Consider the following 20,750-nt stretch of genomic DNA (forward strand, 5'->3'; position numbering starts at 1 on the left):
GAAAGTGGCTTCTAGAGAAAGGTTTGTGGGGGGAAGGGATGGGTTGAAGGGGGCTTGTCAAGCCTCTGCCTCAAAACAACATAACTCATGTGTGATGATGATGTGACCAGAAGTAGCCAAAGCAACTAGAGAAAGAGGCTCTAAGCCAGGCGCGGTGGCTCACCCCTGTAACCCAGCATTTTGGGAAGCCAAGCAGGGGCGGGTGGATCATCTGAGGTCAGGGGTTTGAGACAAGCCTGACCAACATGGTGAAACTCCATCTCTATTAAAAATACAAAAATTAGCCAGGCAAGGTGGTGGGTGCCTATAATCCCAGCTACTTGAGAGGCTGAGGCAGAATTGCTTGAGCCCATGAAGCGGAGTTTACAGTGAGCAGAGATCACTCCATTACACTCCAGCCTGGGAGTGTAAGACAGAGCAAGACTTCATCTCAAAAAAAAAAAAAAAAAGGAGGCTCTAACAGCACTGGCAATTCCAGTGATATAAAACTTTAGAAACTGCAAAGTAATCTAAAGTGACAGAAAATAGATCAATAGCTGCCTGTTGTGTTAGGATTCTCCAGAGAAACAAAGCCAATAGTATGGATGAATAGATAGATGATTGACAGGTAAGTAGGTAGGTAGGTAGGTAGGTAGGTGGATGGATAGATAGATAGATAGATAGATAGATAACGCGGTGGCTCAAGCCTGTAATCCCAGCACTTTGGGAGGCCCAGGCGGGTGGATCACAAGGTCGAGAGATCGAGACCAACCTGGTCAACATGGTGAAACCCCATCTCTACTAAAAATACAAAAAAAATTAGCTGGGCATGGTGGCGCGTGCCTGTAATCCCAGCTACTCAGGAGGCTGAGGCAGGAGAATTGCCTGAACCCAGGAGGCGGAGGTTGCGGTGAGCCGAGATTGCGCCATTGCACTCCAGTCTGGGTAACAAGAGTGAAACTCCGTCTCAAAAAAAAAAAAAGAAAAAAAAAAGAAAAATTGAGTCATTATTATCAGAAACTTGTGTATTAGTCAGGACTCTCCAGAGAAACAGAAGCAACAGGATGTGGAGACAGATAGAGGGGGAGAGGTTTATTTTAAATAATTGGTTCACATGGGTTATAGAGGATGGCAAGTCCAAAATCTGCAAGGTGGGCCATCAGGCTGGATCCTCAGGGAAGAGCTGGTGTTGCAGTTCAAGTCTGAAGGCAGAATTCCTTCTTGCTTGGTGGGAGTTGATGGGGAGAGAGGTCACTCTTTTGTTCTATTCAGGCCTTTAACTTTTTTTTTTTTTTTGAGATGGAGGTCTCACCATGTTGGCCAGGTTGGTCTCAAACGCCTCACCTCAAGTGATCCTCCCGCCTCAGCCTGTCAAAGTAGTGGGATTACAGGCATGAGCTACCATGCCCAGCCCACCTTTAACTGATTGAACGTGGATTGCCACTCACATTATGGAGGGCAATCCACTTTACTCGAGGTCCACTGATTAGAATGTTAATCTCATCCAAAAAGACACCCTCACAGGAACATCCAGTATGATGTTAAACCAAATGTCTGAACATCATGGCCCAGCTAATTGATGCATAAAATTAACTGTCACACCTTATCATTGTCTTACTCTTTTAAAGAGGGCTATGGGATATAGCTTACTTGTAAAATAGTTATCTCACCTATGGTCTGTCTCAGTTCCACCTCTGTCTAGTATTCAGACATGAGGTTATAGGTACATCTAGAACAGGTTGAACAATATTCCGTGTCCTGCTACTCATGTCCACTCATGGGCCCATGACTCTGGTTCTGTCTCTGGATAAATGGCAGATAGTTTTACTCTTAGTTGTTTCATTCATTTGTTCAAAAACATTTATGCGTATGTGTAGAACAGCAGGGTAGGTGCTTCAGTGGATACACAGTGGGTAACCAGTAGCTATCATCAGTTGTTCCCTGATCTCACAGAACTAACAGCCATAATGGGAGTTAGTTAGGGCTGTGGTTTTAAGAATCAGCTCATGAAAGAAAAAAAGAAAGAAAAAAGAAGTGGGGTGCGGTGGCTCATGTCTGTAATCCCAGCATTTTGGGAGGCCAAGGTGAGGGGATCTGTTGAGTTCAGGAGTTCAAGACCAGCCTGACCAACATGGCAAAACCCTGTCTCTACTAAAAATACAAAAATTAGCTGGGCGTGGTGGTGGGCCCCTGTAATCCTGGCTACTCAGGAGGCTGAGGCAGGAGAATCGCTTGAACCCGGGAGGCGGAGGTTGGTTGTAGTGAGCCAAAATTGCGCCATTGCACTCCAGCCTGAGTGACAGAGCAAGACTGTGTCAGAGGAAGGGAGGGAGGGAAGGAGGGAGGGAGGGAGGGAGGGAGGGAGGAAAGAAGGAAGGAAGGAAGAAAAGGAAGGAAGGAAGGAAGGAAGGAAGGAAGGAAGGAAGGGGAAGGAAGGAAGGAATAGAAAGGAGAAAAGAAAAAAAGGAGGCTATCTCACCAGCATCTCCCCAAAAGAATCGTGGTATAATGAGTGCTCCTGGGATCTGGAACGGAAGGCCAGTGTCAGTAGAGGCACTTTCTCTTTCTCAGGGGCCATGTGATCTTGGGAGTTGTTTGCTGTTTCTCCGTAGACCCATCTCACTCTGCCAACTTTCTCTCTCTGTTTTCATAATTTCTATTTCCTTATGCAACCGGCTTGTCCAAGGCCATCCTGGTCATTCCCCAGCCTTTCTGTGGCTTCTTTCTGTATTGTGGCTTTTCACCTTTAATTGTAAAATGCTTTGTCTCTAGTTACCCAATTCTAAAATCCGAAGACAGAAAACCAGTCCAGCCCATATCCTCAAGCAGTGCTGTGAGACATCGATTACTGGGTAGACCATGGACTCTCTGTCCTTGAATCAGAAAACCACTTGGATTAACCCTGGAACAATTAGATGAGAGCAGCAGGGTGGGTGTGAGGCAGAAAGAGGGAATAAAAGAGCATGGAACATGGCCATTTAGACGATATAGCATCAAAGAAGTTAAATTCCAGTGGAAGGAGGCAAGGGCGGCACTTCTCGGGCAGTGATGCTGCTCTCTACTTTGTCCTGTGGCTGCCTAAATTCTAGATCTGACATCGATCATCTAATCTAAAGCATTGCATTTTCTTATCTACAAATTAGTAAAAATGATACCTTCTTTGTAGTTACGAAGATTAAAGGAGATAACATATGTAAAACACCTAACAAACTACCAGGCTATAATAGTGCGAAGTAAATAGTAGCTATCACTGCTCAGTCTCTAAAACTCTCTAGTTTCTCGACTTTCTAGATAATTAAGAGTAGTTTGATGGGTTGAAAAATCAGACAAAGCAATGTTCAAATCTATCCCTGTCATTTCCTGGCTGTGTGACCTTGGGCAAGCTAATCACTCTGCCTGTTTCTTCACCCATTAAATAAGAGTAATATCTACTTTGCAGGCTTATACTAATCATAGCACAATACCTGAACATTAAAAGGTAATCCATGAGACATTACCATTATTATAAATATTATTTGAATTGCTTTGTTCTAATTACAAAACTACTGTTGCTCTATGCAGAAAATGTGGAAAATACAAATACTTAAAAGGAAAAGGCATAAGGTGGGGTGCGGTGCCTGTAATCCCAGAGCTTTGGGAGGCCAAGGCGGGCAGATCACAAGGTCAGGAGTTCAAGACCAGCCTGACCAATGTGGTGAAATCCTGTCTCTACTAAAAATACAAAAATTAGCCAGGCATGGTGGCACATGCCTGTAATCCCAGCTATTGAGGAGGCTGAGGCAGAAGAATCGCTTGAACCCAGGAGGCGGAGGTTGCAATGAACCAAGATTGTGCCACTGAGCTCCAGCCTGGGCAACAGACCAAGACTCCGTCTCAAAAAAACAAACAAACAAAAAAAAAGAAAAATCATCTCTAACCAATCAACACAATCACACAAAGATAACTTTTAAAAAAAAATCAGACATTAGAGACTCCATCTGCCCTGATGCGATTATTACACATTGTATGTCTATATAAAAATATCTGATGTACAACATAAATATATACAGTATACCTATGTACTCATGAACATTAAAATGAAAAATAAATAAAAGTAAAAAATCAGGTTTGACAATTTCCAAAAAAATTTTTTAAGTCTACATATAAGAAGGAACATTCCCCAGTTAGAACTGGCTAACTTCTTCACTGCAATTTTTAATACTAATTAGTATTTTAAAATAGCTAAAATAGGCCAGGTGCAGTGGCTCACACCTGTAATCCCAGCACTTTGGGAGGCCAAGGCGGGTGAATCACTTGAGCCCAGTAGTTCAAGACCAGCGAACTGGGCAACATGGTGAAACCCTATCTCTACTAAAAATACAAAAAATTAGCTGGTCGTGGTGATGCGTGCCGGTAATCCCAGTTACTTAGAGTACTGAGGCACAGGAATCAATAGCTTGAACCTAGGAGGCAGAGGTAGCAGTCAGCCAAGATCGTGCCACTGCACTTTAGCGTGGGTGACAGAGTGAGACTTGGGTCTCAGCAACAACAACAAAAACCCAAAATAGACATTTTAAAAGGATTAGATAAAAACAATTATTACATAGGTATTCTAATATTTTCTTCTTCCCACACTCCAGTTTGGAGACATGCCAGTCAACATAAACTCTATGTAACATAGTATGGAACTATTCTTTGTAATGTAAACACAGGAAGATCACCACTCTAGTACATTCTGATGTGGTATTTGGTGTTCATAATGATAATACCCAAATGAAGCATAAACTATGTCCCATGTTATCATTTTAATAAGAACAATAATTCATTTTAGAAAAACTTACATGAAAAATATTTTAAAAGAAAATGTTCAGCATTTAATACCATAAATTCAGCTATTCAGTCATGAGGAATGATTTTCATAACCAGTAGAGCAGGTTTTCTTTCTTTTTTTTTTTTTCTCCAGTAATGGCTGTAAGCAGAGAGTGGATTTTCAAATAACATTTTGTTCAAAGTTGTTTCATTGTAATGATGAGAAAATTGATTAGGTTGGGCCCACCGTCTGCGTGGAGTTTGCATTTCTCCCTGTGTCTGAGTGAGTTTTCTCCGGGTACTCTGATTTCCTCCCACATGGCGGAGATGTGCACTTCAGGTGAACTGGTGTGTCTGCACGGACCCAGTATGAGTGTGTGTGTGTGTGTGTGCGCACTAAGATGAATGGTGTCCTGTCCAGCGTGGGTTCCCATGCTGTGTCCTGAGCGCCTGAGACAGGCTCCAGCCACCAGCCACCCTGAACTGAAATAAACAGGTTAATAATTAGCTTATTTATTTTTATTACTTTTTTTTTTTTTGAAATGGAGTCTCACTCTGTCACCCAGGCTGAAGTATAGTGGCATCATCTCAGCTTATTGCAATTTCCACCTCCTGGGTTCAAGCCTCTTGCCTCAGCCTCCTGAGTAGCTAGGACTATAGGCACCTGCTACCACACCAGGCCAATTTTTGTATTTTTAGTAGAGATGGGGTTTCGCCATTTTGGCTAGGCTGGTCTTGACCTGCCTTGGCCTCCCAAAGTACTGGGATTATAGGCATGAGCCACCACACCCAGCCTTATTAATCTTCCTTAAATGCAGGTATAGTTCATATTTATCTAATGTTTAATATTAGAATTGTTTTAGTCTTTATTGGTTTGGTTTTATTTTTGTGACCAGAAATATGTTGTAGGAACTTAACTCTTATTTACATCAACTAGCCTGTGATAAAAATAGTTTCAGGCCGGGCGCGGTGGCTCAAGCCTGTAATCCCAGCACTTTGGGAGGCCGAGGCGGGTGGATCACGAGGTCAACAGATCGAGACCATCCTGGTCAACATGGTGAAACCCCATCTCTCCTAAAAATACAAAAAATTAGCTGGGCATGGTGGCGTGTGCCTGTAATCCCAGCTACTCAGGAGGCTGAGGCAGGAGAATTGCCTGAACCCAGGAGGCGGAGGTTGCGGTGAGCCGAGATCGCGCCATTGCACTCCAGCCTGGGCAACAAGAGCAAAACTCCGTCTCAAAAAAAAAAAAAAAGAAGAAGTTTCATTATTTGTGGTTTCCCTTAAAGTAACTGTTTCCAATACCCTTTTTTTTTTTTTTTCAGTAATGGCTATAAGCAATCCAATAATCTATTAACATCAAGTAAAATAACATTTTACTGTCAAACTTATCCATGGGTAAAGGTTGGGTATATCATATTTTCAGATGTTAATGCTACTTTGAGATTTAGCAGCTTTAACCTTGGCTAATATAGCCCTCCAGTGTTACGATCATGGGGCTTGGAATAATGAAATTGCCTGTCACATGAATTATTTTCCATTTTCAAATCATACAATACACTGTATTCTGCAAAGCAGGCTGGCTGATTTGAACATCAAATTATTATTTACAGTATTAGGTAGGAATTATATCTTGTGTAAGAGACACATCCCCAAGGATCTTTAATTCATTATAGCAAGACTTTATTAAGTGACTGTTGCGTACGTGCACTTCAAAGTCTATAAAAACACACATGAAAACTTTGGAATAGTTGCTTTCTAGGAAACTTGTCAGGTCACACCTTAATAACCAGGAGATTCATAAACCTATCAGTGGTGAGGTTAACATCTCATGCACTTCTATGAACACCTCTGAGAATGTGAAGTCAGGGCTGGCTTGTAAGACAAATGATTCAACAGATAATGTTTGAACTTTAATTTTTTTAATTTTTACAAGGTGCCAATAGTAGCAGGCTTATTAAGGTACATTATTCTTTGATATTTCAGGAAGGCACAGTGTTCAACTGTGAACTACAGAGTCTTGTAAATTTAAAATCAAAATTTGTTTCTCAACCATGTAATATCCAGGATTTTTTACAATCACTTTGAGATTTTTACCTCATCAGTAATGCAATGAAAATTGCAATGATTATACATTTTTTTTTTCTTTTTTAAACAGGTTATCACTCTGTCATCCAGGCTGGAGTGCAGGGGTCTGATTGTAGCTCATTGCAGCCTCAAACTCCTGGCCTCCTTTAGCTTCCTGAGTAGCTGAGATTACAGGCACGTGCCACCTAGCCTGGTGAATTTACCTTTTGCAGAGACAGGGGTCTCACTTTGTTGCCCAAGCTGGTCTTCAACTCCTGGGTTCAAGCGATACTCCAACCTGGGCCTCCTAAAGTGCTGGGATTACAGGTATGAGCCACTGTGCCCAACCTGATATACAATTTCTGACACAGTCTCGCTGTGTTGCCCAGGCCAGAATAGTGGTGTGATCTCGGCCCACTGCAACCTCCACCTCCCAGGTTCAAACAATTCTCCTGCCTCAGCCTCCTGGGTAGCTGGAATTACAGGCATGCACCACCACACCTGGCTAATTTTTATATTTTTAGTAGAGACAGGGTTTTGTCATGTTGGCCAGGCTGGTCTCAAACTCCTGACCTCAAGCGCTCCGCCTGCCTCAGCCTCCCAAAGTGCTGGGATTTCAGGCGTGAGCCATTGCACCTGGCCTGACATACAATTTCTTAGGCCAATGTATAACTCCTAATTTAGCAGTGACTGCTATGCACTTCATTAACATTATGGACATTTCTATCCCAAAAATCATATAGAAATGTTACTTTTTCTTTGAGACAGGGTTTCACTCTGTTGCCCAGGCTGGAATGCAATGGGGTAAACATGGCTTATTGGAGCCTCAACCTCCTGGGCTCAAGCGATCCTCCTGCCTCAGCCTCCCAAATAGTTGAGACTACAGGCATGTGTCATCACACCCCTACCCCCTAATTTTTATATATTTTTTCTCTATATTGTCCAGGCTGGCCTCAAACTCCTGGGTTCAAGGCATCCTCCTACCTCAGCCTCCTAAAGTGTTAGAATTACAGGAGTGAGCCACTGTGCCCAGCCAAAAATATTAAACTCACTTTATAATATGGTTTTAAAGGACCAAATTAAAAAATAAAAAATAAAATATGGTTGGCCAAGTGTGGTGACTCAGCCCTGTAATCCCAGCCCTTTGGGAGGACAGGCAGAAGGCTCACTTGAGCTTAGGCATTCAAGACCAGTCCTGGCAACATAGCAAGACCTCATCTCTGCTAAAAATAAAAAATATTAGCCAGACATGGTGGTTCACACTTGCAGTCTCATTTATTCAAGAAGCTGAAGTGGGAGGATCACCTGAGCCTGGGAGATCGAGGCTGCAGTAAGCTATCATTGTGCCACTGCACTCCAGTCTGGGCAAGAGCAAGACCTTATCTAAAAAATAAAATAAATATGGTCAAAACAGGCCAGACGAGGCGGCTACCTGTAATCCCAACCACTTCGGGAAGCTGGGGCAGGAAAGTTGCTTGAGGCCAGGAATCAAGACCAGCCTGAGCAACACAGCAGGACCCATCTGAAAAAACAGGAACAAGTAGTGGCACATCCCAATCGCGTCAGCTGACGGGAAAGGCTGAGGCAGGAGGATCACCTGAGCCCAGGATTTCAAGGCTGCACTCCAGCCTGGGCAACAGAGCAAGAACCCTGTCGTCTAGTGAAAAAAAAAAAGTCAAAACATTTCATAAAACCTCCACACAATGGAGGTTAAGCTGTTACTCTTCAATTTCATTGCACCTATCAGAAGGCATAATTTCACATCAGGATTCGTGGCGTTTTAACCACTCTGAAACTATTTGATCCCACAAAGTTAGTATGCAATGCCATCTTGTCCTGAATCTCAACATAATTCAACTATCACTATTCAACTTACTCCACTGGGTTGTGCTTTATAGAATTGACAGTAGACATTTCATTAAAGGAAATGTAAAAAGAACCCCAATATATATATTAAGATTTCCTTACTAGAATCTTTAGTACAATTTAAAAACCTGAAATGAGAATTCACCTCACTTTGTGGGCCTCTTACTTGGATTTAGAGGATGAAGTGGCTTTCTCTCAGAAATAGCTTTGAGCTGTAATTCTAGTAACTACAGATGGCAAGCACTCTCCATAGCTTGAACACAGCATATTTTATATCAATGCCCACACAAAAAACCTATTGTATTTCTTAGGAAATAAAGCTTGAATCCTGATTGGCAGAACTACCTCAGTGAGGGCTGGCTAACTGCATACCCAAAATGTTTTAGATCTATGGTACACTTCCATGCTGGCTGTACCACTGCATTTCTACTTGCCCCTTTTACAATTTGACTGGCATTCCTCTGAGCAAGAGGTGGAGACTATGTTCCTTTTTTCATCAATCTAGGATTGGGTCTCTGAGACTTACCACTGTTGCAACCAAGAGTATGGTAAAAGTGGTATTATGTGACATTAAGTCCTAAAAAGCCAACTCTGCCAAGTTCTGTTGGAGCCCTGAAATACCACCTAAGTCCAGCTGCCCTGAAGCCACTGTGCTAGAGACCTTGGGGAAAGACTATCACTAACAGGGAGATGCACAGAGAGCATTCTTCCAGCTCAGAAGTGAAAAGCTTCTTGAGACTCAGAACCAGAAGTGATACTCCCGAGTTCCTGACTCACAGAACTTATCTTACACCATTAATCTCTGGATGCTTTGCTAACACAGCAATAACTCACATACAGTTGATACTGCTAAGCACCACAGCCACCACTTGGTTGAGTTCAGAAGACACCCCACTCTACCTCTTTAAAGTTTGGTCCAAATCTGTACCTACAACTCTTCCTTTTTTCCTGCAGCACAGGTAAAATAAGGTTGGATCTTTAAACAAGTTCAGGCAATAATGATATAAAGAAGCTAACGCAACTAGCTGCCCTGGCTTCTAAACAGTTCACTGACCTTACTGAGTTTATAGAAACATTTTTCTCCTAATTAGAATCTCTGAAAAAGGTTTCTTCCCCAGGCCATCTGTATGTTTTATGCAGGGATTGTTAACCCTACCATTACACCCAAGGACTCTCGTTAAAATGTAGTGTTTGAAAAACAGCATGTTATATAATACTAGGCTTCCCCCCCAAACCCCCCAAAGTGGTGGGATGTCATTACAAGATTGAGCTTTCATACTTCCTAACCAAACTTATGGGGAATCTAAACACAAAAACTAATTTACTTTCTAGGAGCTCTTTAAAAATGGGTTTAAGACAAATCAAATCTCGTATCTGAGTATGATAGAATATTTTTTCCCCCAGTGGCATTCATCTAGTTCAGCTGTCAAGTGTACCTTTCTTAAATATACCAGACTGAACATAGGGTTAAAAAGTCAGATCTGTGTGAAGAGAATTAGGGTACCTGAAATAGTTTTCAGCTGTCAATCACTTTGGTCCTTTACTATCATTCTAAGCAGCGGCCTACCTTGGGTTACTTTGTCTTACAAATAAGGATTAGCAAACTCATCAACATAAAAAAAAGTGTAGTACATGCTGCAAAAATGTAAGTATACACTGACATTGACTTGCCAAAATAACCACAAATGATTATACATATTTAACTATAATTAAATCAAGTTTTTAGAAATTTAAAGTCTGCTTCCCTAAAAATACAGGAACTTTCTTATGTGATAAAACTTGTGACATATGACAATTTATGAATAGCAACTGAAATATTCAACCAACAACGGTCTGTTTTGTATTTTTTCCTTAGCTGACACTTCATTCTTTCCAACTATTTTAAAGCTAAATATTTTTTAAAAAACTTTTTAAAATAAGTCACAGGCAAATCATGAAGAGTTGGGTTTATTTTAACAGTAAATTTGAAACTCTTGCCTTAAGCAAGAGTACTACAGTAATTATATCAGGAATAGACAATAGACAATTTCCTACACTGTCAAATATATAAAAGTTCCTTTGCACTTTCTTCAACACTGATCAACAAACAGATTCAGTCCACATTCGCTTTGATCTATCTACTGAGTTAACCCAAGCTTCTTCTTCAGAGACTCTGGCATCTCAGGTGGAGGAGGGCGAGGGAGCCTGAAGTAGACCTTCACGGAGTCATAGATAAACCACTGTAATGCAGTCAGAGTACCAATCATGATGATACGGGCAAACAGTCCCTTCCATACACCTGGTTCAAACAGGAAACACAAATGAAAAAATGCAACATATCCAAAACTGCTGTTCTTTCTTTCAAGAAAAAAATATCATCCTACCTTTAAATCCAAGTCTCTTGAGGACCTGAGAAGCACTGCTACCTTTTTCTTTATTCAACACAGATACCACAGAATCAGCAGGGTGAGAAACAATTGCACAAAAGACTCCAGCTAGAAAAAAGATAAAGAATCCAATACAGTGCCAGTTAAAAATAAAAATTCACATAGCCAATAATAATTTTCTGACTTTAAAATAATTTTTTTAGTTCTAAATTAAAAATCAGACTCAGGGTGAAATGGGTACAGTTATCAAGCCATCTACCTTATGTAAAACAGAACAATCTTTTAAGTTTTTTCTTTTTTTCCCCCTCAGATTTTAGTCAATACTTTCTGTATAAAATTTGGAATAAACTAAACCAGGCTGGACGCAGCAGCTCATGCTTATAATCCCGGCACTTTGGGAGGCCAAGGCGGGTGGACCATGAGGTCAGGAGTTCGAGATCAGACTGGCCACACAGTGAAACCCCGTCTTCACTAAAAATACAAATATTAGCCAGGTATGGTGGCGCATACCCGTAGTCCCAGCTACTCGGGAGGCTGAGGCAGGAGAATCGCTTGAACCTGGGAGGCGGAGGTTGTGGTGAGCAGAGATCACACCACTGCACTCCAGCCCAGGCAACAGAGATTCCATCTCAAAAAATTAAAAAAAGAAAAAAGCTGTACTGAAAAATGGAACTTGTCATGTCAAAAGAAAAAAATATATATTCCCAAGCCTTATAATGACATCCCATAAAACAAACACCTTTTAGAAACTAGTTAGCATGTTATTTATGAATCCTAAAAAGCATATACGATGTGATGGGAAGATAAAACTGCTTTATAGGCCGGGAGCAATGGCTCATGCCTGTAATCCCAGAACTTTGGGAGGCCAAGCCAGGCGGGATCACCTAAGGTCAGGAGTTTGAGACCAGTCTGGTCAACGTGGTGAAACCCCATCTCTACTAAATACAAAAATCAGCCGGGTGTTGGCAGTGCATGCCTATAGTCCCAGCTACTCAGGAGGATGAGGCAGGAGAATGGCTTGAACCCGGGAGGCGGAGGTTGCAGTGAGCTAAGATCACGCCATTGCACTCCAGCTTGGGCAACAGATGCCTCAAAAAAACAAAAACAAAAAAACCTGCTTTATATAACCTTTGGAATATTTTTCTCTCTCAAAAAAGGCCAATAACGGAAATGATTATTTATCAGTAATTTCAGATAAGTGTGTTCTAAGTAATTCATTCTTACCTATGTAACCTGCTACAAATGTTACAACCAGCTGCTCTGGCTTGGAACATTCACTGCGGGGCTTGGGAACCACAAACTTGTACAGTGCTTCAACAGTACGTTCAAAGCAGGCAAACTTCATCATGGTGTATGGTATCTGTCTCATCCAGAGAGGAGCAACCCCCTTGTAGAATCTAGGAAATCAACAGACTTGTTTTACCCAGTTGCATATAGTCATCTATCAGAGATTTTCATTATTAACAGAAGTGTCCGCACACAAGTCGAGTCCTGATAGTAAAAAATGGCAGCATAAATGCATGTCATTTCTATCAGAACCTTAGACTAACATGCAGGTATATTTCTCTCACATGCCAATGACTCAAGCACCTTTGACTATACAACCAAAAAAGTTGCTGGATGTTTCTTTGACTGGAACCACAAGAAACAGTTAAGTTTACAAGTAGAACTCAGTTCAAGATTCATCCACAAAGGTGGATCTAAGGAAGCATGTTGTGGTCTGACTACACAAAACTGTGAATAGATCATAAGGATTCTAACAAGCCCTCCCTAAAAGTTAATAGTAAATGTTCAGGCCAAATATCAAGTCATTTGTAGACTGACAAATGGTCCTTACTTTAGGGAAAAAAAAAAAACCTCAGTCCAGGGCTCAAACCATGTATTAATTTATCTCTAACCCTCAAGTTTATGTTCTATATACAGGCAAATAAACATTAAATGTTAAATGTCCTTTTAAAAAGCCTGGTAGGCTTAATACTAAAAAATGAAGTTCACAGCCAGGCGCAGTGGCTCAAGCCTATAATCCCAGTACTTTGGGAGGCCCAGGCAGGAGAATTGCTTGAACCCGGGAGGCAGAGGTGCGGTGATTCAAGATTGTACTGTTGCACTCCAGCCTAGGCAACAAGAGCAAAATTCTGTCTCAAAAAAAAAAAGTTCACTCAAAATAAATACGTTTATAGTATAAATTTGTGTTTACTTACGCTTTTAGGCCTTCTTCCTTATACATTTTGGGAGCTGCATCCCTCAAAGTGTTGGCATAACCTGGCTGGGTTTGAATTCGAACCTTAGCAGCTTCCATAGGAGCCAGGGCAATGTCAGCAAAGAATTCAGCACTGGCAGAGGCAGCCAAATACAGTGATGTGCGCCAGAGATAAGTATTCTCCTAAAATCCAAAACCCAAGGAAGGACGTGAATTGCTGTTGTATTGGTTTTCAATTGACGTGACAGTTCTAGAAAAGTAAACTTCAGATATTTTATAAAGTAACACATGATGGATGATATGGAATATATATGTGGTCTCTCATAACCTCATTAATGAAACATGTGTTCGGTGAACAATGTGAACGTTTAAAAAATATCTAAATGCAGCTGGGCACAGTGGCTCACACCTATAATCCCGGGACTTTGTGAGGCTGAGGCACGCAGATCACCTGAGGTCAGGAGTTCAGGACCAGCCTGACCAGTATGGTGAAACCCCATCTTTAAAAATAAAAAATCTACCATCCTGGTCAACATGGTGAAACCCCGTCTCTACTAAAAATACAAAAAATTAGCTGGGCGTGGTTGCACGTGCCTGTAATCCCAGCTACTCAGGAGGCTGAGGCAGGAGAATTGCCTGAACCCAGGAGGCGGAGGTTGCGGTGAGCCGAGATCGCGCCATTGCACTCCAGCCTGGGTAACAAGAGCGAAACTCCGTCTCAAAAAAAATAAAATAAAATAAAAAATCTAGATACCATGAGTTAGCCCTGGAACCACACAAAGGAGTCCCAGAGCCCTTCTCTAAAAAGCTCAAAATCCAACAAACAAGATAGTATATTAAAAAGAGAACTGTAATTTAATGAAATACATTTTATTTCTCAACCTGTCTGTGCTAAAACAGGCTTATTATTTAAGACATGTTGCTCACTCTGTAGGACCATTTTCTTCAGTGCTAAAATAAGGTAGGATAGGCCGGGCATGGTGGCTCATGCCTGTAATCTTAGCACTTTGGGAGGCCGAGGTGGGTGGATCACCTGAGGTCAGGAGTTCAAGACCAGCCTGGCCATAATGATGAAAAGCCATCTTGAAAGAAAAAAAAGGAGGGGGGGGCAGGACAGACAATCCAAGAACCTTTTGGTCTTAAACTTTAAACTCGAGACATTCAATTTCAAAGTTAATTACATACCTCTCCAAGCATGTTGCTATACAAGACTTTAAAGACTTCATAAAAGCCAAACTTGCAGAGCCCTTGCAGGGAGTAGCCAATGAAAGTCGGAGCCCATCCTTTGGCCAAACCACGAACACCATCCTCCTTAAGTGTAACTGAGAATCCATTAAATATGCCCTTGTACTTTTGGGGGTCCACCTTTATTTAAAACAAGAAAAAAAAATTAAATGCACCAAACAGCTAACATAAAAACCTAACAGGAAAATCTAATTTCATGATTATTTTTGTTTGGCTTCTATAATAAATTTCAGCAACTAAACAAAAGGTAAATACAGTAGTTCCCCCTTATCCAAGGGTTCATTTTCTGTGGCTTCAGTTACCCAAGGTCTACTGACATCTGAAAATATTAAGATATTTTGAGTGAGGAACTACATTCACATAACTATTATTACAGTTTATGCTTATAACTGTTAATTAGTTGTTAGTATTTTACTGTGCCTATTTATAAATTAGACTTTATTAAAGATGTGTGTGTATAGTAACAAAGTATACATCGGGTGTGGTACTGAGGTTTTAGACATTCACAGGGCATCTTGGAACATAGCCTGTGTGGATAAGGGGGAGGACTACCATACAAGTTCACTGCATTATCAGCTGATTACTGTGATTACTTTTTAGTAATAAATCTGTGATTACTTTTTAGTAGAGACAGGGTTTCACCATGTTACCCAGGTTGGCTTCCAACTCCTGAGCTCATGCAATCTGCCCGCCTCGGCCTCTCAAAGTGCTGGGATTACAGGCGTGAGCCACTGCACCCAGCCTCTATGATTACTTTTATAAATAGAAACTTTTGGCTGGGCGCGGTAGCTCACGCCTGTAATATCAGCACTTTGGGAGCCCGAGGTGGGCGGATCACCTGAAGTCAGGAGTTCAAGACCAAGCTGGCCAACATGGTGAAACCGTCTTTAAAAAATAAATAAAATTTTAAAAATTAAAAAAAATAAATAAATAGAAACTTGTCCACTAAGGTCTAGTTTTCTGTGTCAAACCTAAGTCTTGGAGTGACAGTTAAGTGGGTAAAAAATTTCAACAAAAATACATAATAAAACTGATTCTTAAGACATTTCTTACTACCCAACTCCTACTACTTTTCTGGTTTTTTTTTTTTTTTTTTTTGCCTTGCTCTGTCACCCAAGCCGGAGTGCTGTGGTGTGATCTCAGCCCACTGCAACCTCCGCCTCCCGGATTCAAGTGATTCTCCTGCCTCAGCCTACTAAATTAGCTGGGATTAAAGGCACCCGCCACCACACCTAATTTTTGTATTTTTAGTAGTGACAGGGTTTCACCATGTTGGCTAGATTGGTCTCAAACTCCTGACCTCAAATCACCTACCCACTTCAGCCACCCAAAGTGCTGGCATTCCAGGCGTGGGCGACTGCCTGGCCCACTTCCTACTACTTTTTAAAAGCTACCATCTAGATAATAGATATATTGGTATTCCTAGCGTATGCCTAGTTCTTTCTTTTTTTTTTTTTTTTTTTGAGATGGATTCTCTCTGTCGCCAGGCTGGAGTGCAGTGGTGCAATCTCGGCTCACTGCAACCTCTGCCTCCTAGAATCAAGTGATTCTCCTGCCTCAGCCTCCAGAGTAGCTGGGACTACAGGTGCCTGCCACCACATCTGGCTAGTTTCTTGTATTTTAGTAGAGACAGGGTTCCACCCGGTTGGCCAGGATGGTCTCTATCTCCTGACCTTGTGATCCACTTGCCTCAGTCTCCCAAAGTACTGGGATTAGAGACATGAGGCTAGTTTTTTAAGTAGCTTATAGCAAAAAGTTTTGTGAACACTAAACAAACGAAATACAAGTTTTAAAAGTTTTAAAAAAGCACATAAACTAAATTCACTTCAAGAGATATGCATAAGATGTTTTAGCAAAGGTACAGTTCATATCCTTTATATTAACTACTGGGGAGGGGGGAGCTTATCTCACTATTTCTGCCAGTACTAGAAGGGGTGGTATACATCACCTTACTCTCTCTCCTAATATTTCAAATTCCTTTCTCTTTTAGGTAAGTAGACTTCTAATCCTGTTTGGAACAAATAAATTTTTGTTGTCTTATTATTTTTGTTTCAATAATCTTGATTAAAAGATATGCAAATTATTTAAAAATTTTATGTAAATATACAAGAGGCTAATCAGACAAAATTTTCATATAAAGATATTAAGAGAATTTTAAAGAAATCTACATGCGCTCTTTGCCTTGGTCTTATTAGTAGATAAAGGACATCGTTACTTCACATAAAACAGACTTGTTTACCCGTTCCAACACATAGCTGCTTGTAACGTGATTATTCAGGGCACTAGTAAGCTTGAAGAACTCTCTGGCCAGAAGTGAAGAGCTGCAGCAAAGAGCCATTTACAGCCAGAGTCTAAGAGTGAATAATTTACTCACACAAAAATGTACTAGATTTAAAACACTAATTAAAATGAAGACCACAAACTTAAAACAATTCTAGTTTGGTTTTCTACTCAAGTTTCTAGCAGTTGTGATGTCTTCAAATTCTCATTTGTAAAGTGCTTTAAGATTTTATTTGAAGTCACATGAAAGATACTTTCAATGTTATCATCTCAATACAAACCTGCATACGGCATTTCACTAAATCCAGGGGAACGACAGCAGTGTGTGTCAGACCACAACTTAAGACCCCACCAAAGCCACACAGTGCATAATACTTCGCGGAGCCAAATTCACAACTGTACTCTGTAGTAAGAGAAGACACACCATGCATTTTAATATAAAACTCATGTTACTGGTCATAAACTTACCTCCTGGACAGTTAGGTTTCCACACAGCTTGTTAGTAGATGACTATATCTTACAACTTAACAGTCAGTCATGCTTCAATATGCTCTAGTCCAGCATGCAAAACAAACCTGCATTCTGCATTTAACCAGATCTAGAGGAACCAATGCTGTATGTGTTGTGCCACAGCTAATAATTCCTCCAAGTCCACAAAGGATAAAGAATCTGCCAGATCCATAGTCACAGCTATACTGCTCTGTTTGATTGGAAAAAAAAAAAAATCAAGTTAAGTATTTCTTCAGAGATGACTAAGGCCACTGGAATGAAAGAAAACTGTTTTCTGGTGAAATATTGTTATCACAGCTGAGTAGCTTTGGCCACAATTAAGTAGCTTAAAAAAAATTCACTGCCAAAATCAGATTATTTAAAAATTATGGGGGTTCTGTATCTGATACTTTAATAACTTGTATTCTGCCATATTAAGTTTGGAAAAAAGGTTTCTGCATTAAGGGCTTTTACAATTAAAGTCAAACTGAATTATTGGCCACTGGTAAGAGCACACTTCAGAGTACAAATGAAACTCAGAAAGATCACTCGACATGTAAAAGGCTTGCAAACAACTTCAAAGTTTATCCTAGCCACTAACCAATACCATTCCCACTCATGAACTCCTCCTATAACATGAAAAAACAGGTATACATAAATTCCTGCAGTCAAATACATTTAACATACAAATAATGTTAGCTTTAACTTTTAAACTGAACGACAGAATGACAGTGTAAGGACTTTTAATCCATACTAAAGACATAACAGAAGCATATGAATGATTTAAAGAAAAAAAAAATCTTTGGGTTTTACAGGTACAAGGTAGATAGCATTCTCAGGACTCCTACAATTCGGTTTTCAGGTTTCTCTGTATGCACATACTTCACTAGGATTTAAAACACAATTAAGTTAAAGCCCAGGCCAACCACCAAAAATCCCAAGAGATGATCACACCAAAGATGATTGCCCATCAATCATCTTCTTTGTATTGCCTATTTAGGGCTGTAAGCTGCCTCCTCAGTTATCTCATATGCAATTAAGTGCAAAAATGATTGACCTGCCGTCGACGAACATAAAACTTAGAAAAGGACAATTTTTAAGAAAACTAAGGTCAAATCAAAGGACAGGAAATACAGTTAGCAGAACTATGGGTGGTCAGTAGTCTGGGAAGGAGACTACCCAATACTTGGTCGGCTGACCAAACAGGCTCACGGCAGAGAAGATAAGGAACTAGTCACGGTCTCTCTTCCCTCGGGGACATGGAGGTCACGAAGGGACACTGGGCCTCAGCCCTTCCACGCCCTTGAGGGAGGGCCAAGGATCCGACACCCGCCCGGGGTGGACAAGGCCGATATCCCAGGGCAAGTAACTGCGCTCCGTACTAGAGCGGACGGGGCCGGACTCGTCCTTCCCTGTCCTCCAAGCCGGGTCCAGGCCTCCAAGGCTGGGCGGACCACGAGTACACCACACGACCGTATTGGGCAGGGTCTGATCTCACCTTCCACGGCAGCGGCTGCCAGGTTGCGAGGGCGGCGGGGCGGGCCTGGGGGCCCCGGAGGGCTGCTGCGGAGGTCCGCGAGGCCATCGTGCACCAGCTGCAGATGAGGCGCGTTGAAGGGGTTCGCCCGCGCCAAGTGCGCCACGGACGAGAACATCTTTCTAGGGAAGAGGGAGCGGCGGTTAGAGGACAGGCAAGGCGCCGGTTAATGTTACCGGCACCCTCGGACTCCAACCGGGGCCTTTTCCTTCCCGCCTCGGCGCCCTTGAAGAGGTCACGGAGGCCTTCGAAGACGGCTGCTCCCGGCTGGGCCCACCGCCAAAGCAGCGGCCCCACGGGGGCTCTAGGCTCCGCGCCCCACACCCGCCACAGGGGAAGGCCCGGCCACACTCACTCCCTAAGATGGCGATCACCCAACCACTCCCGCGGAAAGGTTGCCGCTCACAGAGGCCGAACGTCCTCCGGGCCCTAAGATGTGTGCCCTTCGCGCGACGTCAGCGTGACACACTAGCGCGTCACTGCAAGCGCGCGTCGCCCATTGGTGGAGAAGAGCGCCGGCCCGTAGCGTCATCGCGTTCTCCTAGCAACCTTATTCCCGCCCCTACCACCCCAGCTTTTCCGGCCGGGCTTGTGCGCAGGAGGATTCGTTCTGCGCAGGCGCGCGTTCCGGGTCGTATGTTTTTTGATAGGTGTCAGGCTCCCCTGCTCTTGTCCTACTCGCTTTGTCCCTTCACCTTCAGGTGTCTCTCGTTGACCCCAGGCTTCAGTTCTCTAAAGTGAATCACAGTATCAAGTAGTCACTTAAAAAAAAACAACAACAAATTACGAATGCTTTATGATATATTTAGGTGTTGGAGTTAGAACATCACTGCAGTATTTTGGATCACAACTTCTGCCATTACAGTACTTTTTAAAAGAAGTTCCGTCCATTGACATTAAACATAGGTATGTCTGCATTTTTCATCAGACTTCTGGAGAGTATTTTAAAAGGAAATGTGCAGTAAGACGTCTTAAGACAGCTTGCCGCTTTACCACAATAGTCTAGAACACGTTGAAGTAGAACACGTTGAAACATTTCAACACCTGAGGTGTTACAGGGATGAACTGCTGAAAGTGACTGATGGTAGATGGTGCTGTGTGTGCTTCATACATTTAGGAAGCCTTCATTAGATTCAGCTCAACAGGGAGGGGCGTAGTTTAGTTGCAGAGTTTAATAGGGGTTCAAACCGCTAGACTTTGGCTCTTTTATTTTCCCAGCTCTTAACAAAGTAACCTTGGGAATTTACTTCATCTCTGTGAACCTGTTTCTTAGATGTAAGATTGGGGTGGGGACTGGCCTCATAGGTTCACACTGGTATAGTCACACATGGCCTTACACTTAGTTTAATGCTCTTATGTCATTTTTAATTTTATTATTTTATTTTTTGAGAGGGAGTCTTGCTTTGTGCAATGGCGCCGCCATTTCAGCTCACTGCAACCTCCGCCTCCTGGGATCAAGCAATTCTCCTGTCTCAGCCTCCAGAGTAGCTGGGACTACCAGCATGCACCACTATGCCCAGCTAATATTTGTATTTTTAGTAAAGACGGGGTTTCCTCATGTTGGCCAGTCCGGTGTCGAACTCCGGACCTCAGGTGATCCACCCGCCTTGGCCTCCCAGTGTGCTGGGATTACAGGCGTTAGTCACCATGCCCAGCTTGACATTCTTAATAAATGTATGAACAAGGGGCTACGCATTTTTTATTTTGCACTGGACCCTGCAAATTACGTGGCTGGTTCTGGACTGGAATAATACTTATCTTGCAGTCTATGAGAACTCAATGAGATAATGTCTAAAAGTCTACAAAAGATGTGCCCTTAAAAAAAAAATCGCCGGGCACGGTGGCTCAAGCCTGTAATCCCAGCACTTTGGGAGGCCGAGGCGGGTGGATCACGAGGTCAAGAGATCGAGACCATCCTGGTCAACATGGTGAA

At 42.1% G+C, this 20,750-nt stretch overlaps 1 protein-coding gene and 1 non-coding gene across 4 annotated transcripts; both read right to left on the bottom strand.

Annotated features, from left to right (window-relative positions):
* Window positions 1-10,631: 10,631 nt before the first annotated feature.
* On the bottom strand, window positions 10,632-19,280 carry SLC25A3 (solute carrier family 25 member 3). 3 transcript variants are annotated; one of them, XM_010340187.2, is made up of 8 exons: window positions 19,173-19,280; window positions 18,779-18,939; window positions 17,073-17,194; window positions 14,452-14,631; window positions 13,268-13,449; window positions 12,291-12,463; window positions 11,064-11,174; window positions 10,632-10,978 (listed from the first exon to the last, which is right to left on the bottom strand). In XM_010340187.2, exons 2-8 carry the CDS (start codon window positions 18,933-18,935, stop codon window positions 10,818-10,820), a joined length of 1,086 nt encoding a protein of 361 aa, XP_010338489.1. In that variant the 5' UTR covers window positions 18,936-18,939; window positions 19,173-19,280; the 3' UTR covers window positions 10,632-10,817. The 3 variants fall into 3 exon arrangements, with proteins under 3 accessions (XP_010338489.1, XP_010338487.1, XP_010338488.1); XM_010340185.3 differs by lacking the exon at window positions 17,073-17,194 and adding an exon at window positions 17,367-17,491; XM_010340186.3 differs by lacking the exon at window positions 17,073-17,194 and adding an exon at window positions 17,367-17,491 and having other exon boundaries at window positions 18,779-18,935; window positions 19,173-19,278.
* Window positions 12,535-12,781, bottom strand: LOC120365201 (small nucleolar RNA SNORA53). Its single transcript, XR_005580209.1, has one exon. It is a non-coding gene; the product is annotated as a small nucleolar RNA SNORA53 (small nucleolar RNA).
* Window positions 19,281-20,750: the final 1,470 nt, after the last annotated feature.

Source organism: Saimiri boliviensis, chromosome 7 (assembly GCF_048565385.1).
Source record: "Saimiri boliviensis isolate mSaiBol1 chromosome 7, mSaiBol1.pri, whole genome shotgun sequence".
In the NCBI taxonomy this organism is placed as follows: domain Eukaryota; kingdom Metazoa; phylum Chordata; class Mammalia; order Primates; family Cebidae; genus Saimiri; species Saimiri boliviensis.

Excerpts from the sequence above, each read along its gene's own strand:
- SLC25A3 (XM_010340185.3), bottom strand. The coding sequence starts at position 18,935 with ATGTTCTCGTCCGTGGCGCACTTGGCGCGGGCGAACCCCTTCAACGCG. Across the intron at positions 12,464-13,267 it reads AAGGAAGAAGGCCTAAAAGC|ATTCTACAAGGGGGTTGCTC; the intron begins GTAAGTAAACAC and ends TTGATTTCCTAG. Across the intron at positions 11,175-12,290 it reads ATTTGTAGCAGGTTACATAG|CTGGAGTCTTTTGTGCAATT; the intron begins GTAAGAATGAAT and ends TCTTTTTTCTAG.